Consider the following 10874-nt stretch of genomic DNA (forward strand, 5'->3'; position numbering starts at 1 on the left):
ACAACAACATCAGGCAGTCTGCAGAAAAACTTGGCCTTGGGAACCAGTGGACATTTCAGCACGACAATGACCCAAAACATACAGCAAACATGGTGAAGAAATGGTTAGCAGACACCAACATTAACGTTTTGCAGTGGCCTAGCCAGAGTCCTGACTTGAATCCAATTCAGAATCTGTGGAGGGAGCTAAAGATCAGGGTGATGGCAAGAAGACCGTCCAACCTGAAAGATTTGGAGCTCATTGCTAAAGATGAATGGGCAAAAATGCCTGTGGAGACATGCAGAAAGCGGGTCTGCAATTATAGGAAGCGTTTGATTGCTGTAATAGCCAATAAAAACTTTTCTATTGATTATTGAGAAGGGTATGAATAATTCTGGACATGATACTTTTTGCTAAAATATAAATAAAACCTGAGAAATATTTTTTTCCACAATGATGCCTCTTGTACATCGTCTTATTATCTTTGGGGAGACACCTGTGTCATTTCTGCTCAAAAAAGAACTTGCTTGTTGAACAAAAGTAACTTTAAGCCAAAATTTGGCAGGGGTATGAATAATTATGGGCTTAACTGTATATATATATATATATATATATATATATATATATATATATATATATATATATATATATATATATATATATATATATATATATATGTATATACATATATATATATGTATTTGTATGTTCCATTCCATTCAAAAGGAGAAAATGTAACTTTTTGAAATGTTTTCACTAATCTAGGAGGGATCGGATTTTAATTTATTTAGAATGTGTTCATATTTAGCTTCTAAATAAGGTTAAGGTTAGCTCGTCAGACGCTTATGCGGAACCCTTGTTTACTGGTTGTTATTTCCGCCGGTATGATGTGCGGTGGGACTCGGTGGGAAACGGTTATCTTACTTGTTGCCACGTCGGAGTAGTCGGTGAAGCCGGGTTTCTTTTTTCTTATAAAGGAGGATTACTCGTGTTGTTCGGGGTTTCTGTGTCAGTCACGGTCATGGTGAGTTTGATAACTTTGCATTTAGGCCACCGGTGAAGCTGCTCGCTGACGTTTGTGGCATTTTCCCGGTTACCGTTAGCTGCTGACGTGCCCAAGTCCTAGTAGCTCCTTAGCAAAGTGGCTAGTAGTAGCAGGAAAATCAATGAACATTTTAATTAATGTGCAGTATTTGTGATTATATAATGTTTGTTCATTTCAGGTTTCCGTCATTAACACCGTGGACACCTCTCATGAGGACATGATTGTAAGTTTTCCAGTTTTTTTCCCCTTTTTTATTTAACCCAAACTAGTTGCTAATCACAGCTGATGTTAGCCTTCTTGTTTTAAATACCTGTAAGTGAGCTTTTACGCGTGATAACTAGAGATACAAACATGTGTACAATGAAACGTCAGTAAGTATTATCACTGTAACGTGTCATCCATTGTCTTTAAACCCAGTTGTAACAAACTAACATTGCTGCGATCTGACACTGCTAGCTGATCATCAGAGACTGATACTGTTCTTTTAGGATCATTGTCCTAATTCATGACCCTCTTTCAGTTTTAGCTCTCGGACTGATGACTTCACATTTGACTCTAGAATAAAAAATATCTGGGGGTTTTCTTGGATAACAAAATTAGATTTGAGAAACAAATTTATTCAGTTGTTCAGCGGTCCTTTTAAAAAAAAAAAAAAAAATTAAGGCTCTTATTCGAGGTGAGATTATTTTTATCCTTTAAAAACTTGGAAGGAGCAATCTATGCGTTTGCCTTATTTCAACTGGATTACTGTAATTCGCTTTATGTTGGTGTCAGTCAGTCCAGTTTGGCACGGCTCCAATTTGTACAAAATGCTGCAGCCTGTCTTTTGACTCGTGTGAAGAGACACCAACATTTTACCCTGGTGCTTGCTTCCCTTCATTGGCTTCCAGTGCAAAATGAAAATTAAATTTAAAATCTTACTTTTGACTTAATAAGTGCTAAATTGTCAGGCACCAGACTATTTGTCTGACCTTTTGCAGCTTTATATGTCCTCTAGAGGCCTTTGATCAAGTGATCATTTACTCCTTACCTTACACAAGTCTAGGATGGTTCATAGAGGGAATTGGGCATTTGTGGTTGTGGCATCGAAAACGTGGAACGATCTACCTCTCCACATTAGAAAGGCCCCAACTGTCAGTCTTTTTAAATCCCATCTTAAAACATATTTTTTCGCTTTGGCTTTTTATACTGCATGAGAGTCACCAATTCTTTTTATCCTAATTTTCTTTTAATTTTCTTACCTGTTGTTGATGTTAATGCCACTGTTTAATTATTACGTTGTACAGCACTTTGGTCAACTCTCTGTTGTTATTAAATGTGCTTTATAAATAAATAAATAATAAATAGAATACTTTGGTATACAGAGGAGTTTATGGTCGACTTGTAACTGCAGGGTTTCCATGTGCAGTGGCTGCACAGCAAGCCCAAATCGGCACCTCTTAACCATTTTGCTGAGTTTGGTTTTCACCAGACTTCTACACCTGATCTTGTCTGTCCAAAGAACATTATCCCAGAAGTGCTACCATGTTCTTTAGGGAGAGATGAGGCTTTTTCCAAGCAAACCAGACTTGTTCAGTTGTGCTCTCTTGTGCATTTAACCGATGTTGGCCGATACATGTAGCGTCTCATAGAAACAATAGGGTGTACTAAGTTTATTTTAAAGATCTACTTAAAGTTTTTTTTAAACTGACTTTTTTTCACATGACTTTATATGTCACTATGTTTCATAAAGTCCAGACTACTATACTAAATTACATATAAAAGAACATTTGAGTTGATTAAATTAACAATAAAACCAGGATTGTCAGTGGGTGACGACACACAGCAGAACATCATCAGCCCACTCTGAACCTGTTTTGTGTTAATTCACACAAACAGTGATTTTCACTGTTGTTTGTGATCATTAAGTCATACATGATAAAGCACATTGAGCTGAGCTCCATCTTTGGCAAAGGCTATTAAAATAATAATTTCAGAAACAAATCATTAACAACTTGCCACTGATACCCTGTGACTGTTGCCACAGATACATTTGAACTTGACTTAGCTTTACTTTTGTGCAGGTTATAAACTGTAACCTGTACATTTGCTGTAGGACTTTTGTGTTTTACACATGTTTATCTGAAGTAACACCTCAAAAACATGAAAGGGACACAATAACATTAACTAACTGAAGAGGGCAGTGGTAGACCAACATGTTCAATGAGGTAACGACACTGTTTGTGTCAAAGCCGGTTTTGAATACAGTACATTCATAGATATGGCTTCATTTCCCTGTTGGAAAGGACAGTCCGGCTGCTTTTGGCTGCTGACTACAGCCACTGAAAGCACATTATTTAGATTTAAGGCTGATTCTCCAGCAAAAGAAGATGTGCAAAAGCTCCTCAGTATCCGAACTATCCCTTTTAAGAGAATAAAGTATTTTCTTTTGACTAAATCATTGTTGCAGCATTTATCCTTTTTATTTTCTGTTAGATGATGTTTAAACTGAACAATCACCATGAGAATGAAAATATTAATAAAATATAAAATAATAAAATATTGTTTAAATTGAAAGGTAGAGGTGGAGGTTCTCACTCAGGTTTTTACATTTTGCTCTGTCTGTTTCAGCACGATGCCCAGATGGACTACTACGGGACTCGGCTCGCCACCTGTTCTTCTGACCGCACCGTCAAGATCTTTGACGTCAGAAACGGAGGGCAGATCCTTGTGGCAGACCTCAGAGGGTAAGAAGTAGGGCTGGCTCATATCTAGGGGTGCAACAATACTCGCATCTATAATGAACCGTTCGATACAGTGCTTTCGGTTCGGTTCGCATATGTATCGAACAATAGAACATTTTTTATTTATTTTATCAACTTTTCTTTTGATGATGCTGTCTGTGTTGAGCGCTCAGTGGATTTGCACTGTTGAGTGCAGATCCACTGAGCGCAGCGGAAGCTAGCAAGACAGAAGCTAAGTTCGTTGCAACATGGCAACTGCCTCAAAGCTCCCCGAAATTGAACCTCCCCCACTGCTGAGAATATACCCCAGAAGAAACATATAGTATAGCTTTTATTTTGGAAAGAGACATTTCTCTGTAGTAAACTCTCTTTTCCAAAGATGAGTGATTTCTCGATCAGATAGATTTATTTTTCTTATTATTTTGTTGTTTCAGCAACATTAAATTTAAAAACTGTACTTTTGAGTTAAAATATATATTTATAATTTGAATAAATGACAAATTAAAAAGGCATGAACATGTTTTTGTATCGAAAAAATATCAAACCGTGACACCAAAGTATCGAACCGAACCTTGAATTTTGTGTATCGTTGCACCCCTACCCATATCATACCGTTCACGGTAATACCGGTATAATGTTGGGCAACGATAAGAAAATGAAATATTGCAATAGAATATGGATAAAACACGCATGCGCAGTGTCTTTGTTTTCACATGGTGGAAAAAGCATGGCAGCGACAGAGAATGAGAAGGGCGAAAGCTGGTCGTTGAATGAAACGGATGAACCAGAATTGGTTTGTAAAAATGCTGCAACTTCAGTGGTGTGGAACTGGTTTAGCTTTCGTCCATCAGATACACAACAAAGTACTATTTTTGGTAGAGCATGCTAGCGGGCCGTCGTTATTACCGTGTTTTTGGAAAATATGGCACACTTAAAATCAATCCTTTGATTTTTCTGAAAATCGACAGTGCCCCTTGTGTATGAATTCTGGTTGTTTACTGACCTCGAAACGATTTTATGTGCACGGCGCTTAAAAATCTGTCAAATGTTTCAGTACGACTTTGCTAAGCTACGAAGCCGAACCGCTTGATGTATTGTCGGAGCGTTACGGCTATCATAGGCAGGAGCGTCACGGAGTGATACGTACTGTGCTTCAACATAATATTACCGTATTGTGTGTGTTTAACCTCTTTTTAAGTTTTGTGGATATTATACATGGTTATGCTGAGGATATGTCGGCCAGTTTCCACTGGAAATGCATTTTGGTTAAACTGTCAGCAAGGAATTTGTATTTGCACTGTTAAATTTTTATATAACTTTAATGCACATAAAAAACAGCTGCTTGTTTAAGTGAAAATACATTGATGTTTTTTTTGCACTAATAAAGTTGTGGAGTTGTAAAGTATTTTTTTCTAGTGTCAATTAAATCGTCAGTTATGTCGTTATCGAAATTTTCAAATGTATATCGTGATAAATATTTTTGGTCATATCGCCCTGCTCTATTATGAAGCCTCAGCTTATTGAGCAAACCAAGAGGCTAAAGCTAAAAAACGAACTTGTATCACTTGTGGTGATGAAATATAACTTGTTGGCGCTTTTGTCTGCTGTAATTTAATTGCCAGGTGACAAATCCAGGTACTCAGTGAAAAACAAACCTAATTTGCATCTCTTGTGTTTTGTAGCCACGAGGGTCCCGTGTGGCAGGTAGCGTGGGCTCATCCAATGTTCGGCAACATCCTGGCTTCCTGTTCCTATGACCGAAAAGTCATTATTTGGAAAGAAGAGAACGGATCCTGGGACAAGATGTACGAGTACACCGGACACGAGTCGTCAGGTGGGTTTGATACAAATTTAATCTCTATTCTTGTCTTATACATGCGGGTGGCTTCACACAAGAAAAGACCAGATCCTCACAGATTATTTAATTCATGTTCTTTGTATTTACAATTACAACACTACATTTAATATCTTTTATTGAACACTTAGGACATTTACTGGATCTCCACGGATACAAGAATAAATCCAGGCTGCTCAGTCCAAGGTTTTTCAGAAATTAACCAAAAAGGCCTTTGATTCATTTTCCTTATTCAACCTGTCACATTTTTGTGTCTGTATAATAGGGCTGGGCCATATCATACCGTTCACAGTAATACCGGTATAATGTTGGGCAACGATAAATAAAATGAAATATCGTAATAGAATATGGGTAAAACGCGCATGCGCAGTGTCTTTGTTTTCATACGCACATGACGGAAAAAGAATGGCAGCGACAGAGAATGAGAAGGGCGAAAGCTGATCGTTGAATGAAACGGATGAACCAGAACTGGTTTGTAAAAATGCTGCAACTTCAGTGGTGTGGAACTGGTTTAGCTTTCGTCCGTCAGATACACAACAAAACACTATTTTTGGTAGAGCATGCTAGCGGGCCGTCGTTATTACCGTGTTTTTTGGAAAATACGGCACACTTAAAATCAATCCTTTGATTTTTCTGAAAATCAACAGTGTCCCTTATGTATGAATTCTGGTTGTTTACTGACCTCGAAACAATTTTATGTACACAGCGCTCGAAAATCTGTCAAATGTTTCAGTACGACTTTGCTAAGCTACGAAGCCGCACCGCTTGATGTATTGTCGGAGCATTACGGCTATCATAGGCAGGAGCCTCACGGAGTGATACGTACTGTGCTTCAACATAATATGTGTGTGTACTGTGTGTGTATAGCCTCTTTTTAAGTTTTGTGGATATTATACATGGTTATGCTGAGGATATGTCGGCCAGTTTCCACTGGAAATGCCTTTTGGTTAAACTGTTAGCGAGGAATTTGCATTTGCACTGTAAAATGTTTATATAACTTTAATGCACATAAAAAACAGCTGCTTGTTCAAGTGAAAATACATTGATGGTTTTTTGCACTAATAAAGTTGTGGAGTTTTAAAGTAATGGATGCCCTCAGAGGTTGATAACAGTCTTTCTAAATGGTAGAAGGAAAAATCAAAGTCTGAATCTCAAACTTTAAGTTTTTAACCAAACTCATAGCAAAATGCCACCAAAGTTGAAGTATATGTAATAATTTTACTAACTAGTTGAATATATATGAAATACATTTAAATATTTTTAACTTTTAGTGGATTTTTCTGTATTCACATTATTGTTTTCACCACAAAGAAAATCACTTTGCTTTAGGTGTAAACACAAAATTTGGGTTGGGCAATGTGTTTTTAAAAGAAGACCCAGCATCACTGTCTGTGTGTTGACTGACCTTTTTTGTTATTTGTGGTGTATCAGTGTTATGGTTTAACCCTCATTTTCTAGTTCCTCATTTCTGTAGCTCCACTTTGTAATTGCCCTTCACCACAGTGTCTTTTATCAGACGCCTCACTCCTTCTGTGGGTTTTGGGTTGTTTTTTTTTGTGGCTCTACCTTTCAGCCACTTTACCTTATAGTGGCATGTTATGTTTCTTTTCAATTGCTCAATTTTATTGTAGTGATTATGAGAAGTTTTCTCAGTAAGTTGGTGTGTTTTGATCTAGAGTCCCTCTGGCTGTTTTTCCCCTCCTTCTACTCTTTTGTTTCTTTTTGTCCCTTCCTCAGAAATACAGTGTTGTAGATTGTGTCCTCGGTAGAACTAGAAGTTTAACAGATCAGTTTGGTGTGTCAGCTCAGGAAATAACGAAGCACATTTTATTGCATTAAGATTTAATAGACTCCTCAGGCATCCATCTCGTTGAGTCTCCTCCTGTGTGTCCACAGTGAACTCAGTCTGCTGGGGTCCATATGAGTTTGGTCTAATCCTGGCCTGTGGCAGTTCAGACGGAGCAATTTCCCTTCTCACGTTTACTGGAGATCAGCAGTGGGACGTCAAGAAGATCAGCAATGCTCACACTGTGAGACTTACAAACTGCTCTGAATGTTTGAAATGTCACTTTAGCAGCATCCTGCATTGGATGTAACACACTGTTGTGATTCTGCTGCAGATTGGCTGCAACGCTGTAAGCTGGGCTCCCGCTATAGTTCCAGGCAGTTTGATTGATCAGCCATCGGGACAGAAGCCAAACTACGTCAAGCGCTTCGTCTCCGGAGGCTGCGACAACCTGGTCAAACTCTGGAAGTAAGTGCTCATGTTTTCTGAAAATCTCTGAAGGAAATCACCCAGGATTTTACAGTTCATACCATAAGTGCATCTACTAAAACTTTTGGACACGTTCTAATCTCAGTAAAAAGGTCAAAGGTCAACTTTTCTGAAACCCAAAAGGATTTTCACATTTATACTATAGGTGCATACCAGGAGGTTGATGGGTAGCACTGGCAGTGTTCCTGCAACACACTCAAAGCTTCAGAAGCATTTAAGAAATTATTATTATTATTATTATTATCATTATCATTATTATTATTATTATTATTATCATTATAACATAGCTGTGTAAGACATGCACACTTGACCAATCAGAAGCATTGAACACTACAAAAGAAACCTGAGGAGTACAAACATATCTCAGTGGAACATAAATCAGATGTTTGTTCTTCAGAAAGTTTCTGTTCTCTGGGGAAAGTTCACTGATCTAGATATTTAATGTCACCACAAACATGGTGATCCTTGTGTGACAAGTGTGGTAGTGGTGAGTGGAACCTCACAGCAGAAAGGCTTCTGGTTTAAAAACCTGGCTAGAGCCTTCCTGTGCCTAGTTTGCATGTTCTTTCAGTACCCTTCTGGGTACTCCTCCTTCCTCCCAGATACCAGAAGACACACTGGGTTAGTTGGTTATCCTAAATGGCTGAATCCAAGGAAGATACATTTCTTGCTTGAAGTATAGACAATAAAGCTCTGCATTTGTGTGTGGTTCAGGGTGACGTGTGGTCTGAAGCATTTTCTTGTTTTGTTTTTTTCTTAAACCTAATTGTCACTGTTTGACACTTCCTGCCTGCAGAGAGGAGGATGGGCAGTGGAAGGAGGATCAGAAGCTGGAGGCTCACAGTGATTGGGTGAGAGATGTTGGCTGGGCTCCATCTATTGGTCTTCCCACCAGCACCATTGCCAGCTGCTCTCAGGTGAGATTTGATGTGATTACAAATGCAGAACATGCAATTTATTCTGCTTTCCAGCACCTAAAACATAAAGTGTTCATTCAGGCATTCTAAATACAGTTTTGATAACTTGGGTACAAGTTTTTCACCACTAGATGGAGCCAGAGTGTGCCTCCGGTTCAGTCAAGTGTGAGATTAAAGATCCACCAGTTCATAAGCGGGTTACATTAATCTGTAGTGCTTTATAAAATGTGGTATCGTATAAAAGCAAGTTTTATGGGCAGCTTGCAAAAAAGTATTTGAATAAAATCAAACCATTTCTGTTTTTCTTCCACTGGGGTTATGTGGGAAATTGTTTTCCATTCTTCCAGGATGGACGAGTATTTATCTGGACGTGTGACGACCCTGCAGGCAACACCTGGACGGCCAAACTGCTCCACAAGTTCAACGATGTGGTGTGGCACGTCAGCTGGTCGATCACTGGAAATATACTGGCTGTTTCAGGAGGAGACAACAAGGTAGAAAATACACATTTACACCAAATCCACATAAAATTATAGATATAAATTTATTTCCTTCTGTCTGACTTGGTTATATGCAAACTAAACATGCCACAGTCTGGAAGAATTTTATTGATATGGTTTTATCAACCTGCAGTGAGCTCTGCCCTTCCTTTTTTTAACCTTATTGATTCAGGATATTATGGCTGTTTTTCAAAGCTAATATTTAACTCTAAAGAATAAGTTGAATTAGATTTGAGCGCTGACTGATTTTATTTATAGTTGATTTATTAAACTATTTATGAACTTTTCAGGTAACGCTGTGGAAGGAGTCGATGGATGGTCAGTGGGCGTGTATCAGTGATGTCAGCAAAGGCCAGGGCGCAGTCTCCACCATCACAGACACACAGCAGAATGAGCAGTGACCCTCGAATAAAAAAAAACACACACACACCCATTACCGTGACCCCTGACCCTTCGATGATGACCCTCAGCCTTCAGAGATGAAAGAATAAACATGCTGGACATTTGGACTGAAAACAAGACGCCCACAATGATGAAGCCTGGTCTATAATCTGAGTTTTAGGCTTCAGCATGAGTTGGGTGCCTGCTGAAAATCAACAAGGAGAATTTATTAGAGGGAAAGAAACCATTACAACTCAAAGAATCACCGCTTTCTTTATTTTTCCTTTGAAGTTTAAAAATGCGGACATAACTTTGTTCGTTTTGTCTTTAGCTTCATCAAAGTTTAGTTCTTCCTGCTCTGCTCCAGAAACATTCCACCTCCACTGCTGGAGAACAAAATTACCATCACCCTTAATGCTCCCAGCATCCTCAGGGGCAGCCGTCCTGACTTTCAACACTTTATTCTAATTACTGGTTCACTCAAATTGGCTTTGAGTGAACCAAGAAAACTATAAAAACAAAGCAGGTGAGCCCACCTTCACATCTAAAACAAACTCTCATGTTCTCATAGTGAAACAAAACATGACTTGACTGCCTGATTTGGATTTACATTTAATGATAAGTGGATAAATGTTTTATTCGGTAAAATGTTTGCAGACTCTTTTCAGCTGTTAAATGAATCATCTGCCTTAACAACCATGAATGGAGCGATTGTTTTTCTCCAGGTGTATAATCAGAATCCATTGATTTCTTTTTCATGTTTGATGTAATTAAATAACTGTTTAATATTAAAACAATTTTACTGTCTTTTTTCATTTATATAATAACCATGGCTAGGCAAAAGAGTCATTTTCTACTAACACACTCTCTTACTCTCATTCATTAACACACATTCATAAATAGCTTTTTTGCCAAACATTCATACCCTTTGATGTATCTGGGTCAACTTGTAGTTTAGTATCTTGATCAAGAACACGTGGACATGCTGACGGGGAGTCAGGGATCAAACTCCTGGCCTTCCTGTTAATGCAATGACCCTAAGCCACAGCTGAGTGGTCACCAACGCAGGTAGATCAGTATGTTCAATATGGCTCAGATTTTAGTCCGGATATTTTTCCCAGATGCCTTTAAAAAATGCACGGCGTCAACGCGTTAGCGCCGTCCAGCCGCAGCACGGGGCGATCCGTGTTAACTCGCTA

General features: G+C 38.5%; 1 protein-coding gene and 1 long non-coding RNA gene across 2 annotated transcripts; one reads left to right on the forward strand and one right to left on the reverse strand.

The window, feature by feature from the left end:
• The first annotated feature begins 787 nt into the window (after positions 1-787).
• On the forward strand, positions 788-10291 carry sec13 (SEC13 homolog, nuclear pore and COPII coat complex component). The gene is made up of 9 exons (XM_005456430.4): positions 788-1003; positions 1203-1247; positions 3635-3750; positions 5430-5581; positions 7499-7632; positions 7723-7856; positions 8674-8794; positions 9142-9288; positions 9585-10291. Exons 1-9 carry the CDS (start codon positions 1001-1003, stop codon positions 9693-9695), a joined length of 963 nt encoding a protein of 320 aa, XP_005456487.1. The 5' UTR covers positions 788-1000; the 3' UTR covers positions 9696-10291.
• LOC112846869 (uncharacterized) lies at positions 8668-9211 on the reverse strand. Its single transcript, XR_003220053.1, has 2 exons — positions 9086-9211; positions 8668-8851 (listed from the first exon to the last, which is right to left on the reverse strand). It is a non-coding gene; the product is annotated as an uncharacterized LOC112846869 (long non-coding RNA).
• Positions 10292-10874: the final 583 nt, after the last annotated feature.

This window comes from Oreochromis niloticus, linkage group LG5, assembly GCF_001858045.2.
Source record: "Oreochromis niloticus isolate F11D_XX linkage group LG5, O_niloticus_UMD_NMBU, whole genome shotgun sequence".
Lineage (NCBI taxonomy): Eukaryota > Metazoa > Chordata > Actinopteri > Cichliformes > Cichlidae > Oreochromis > Oreochromis niloticus.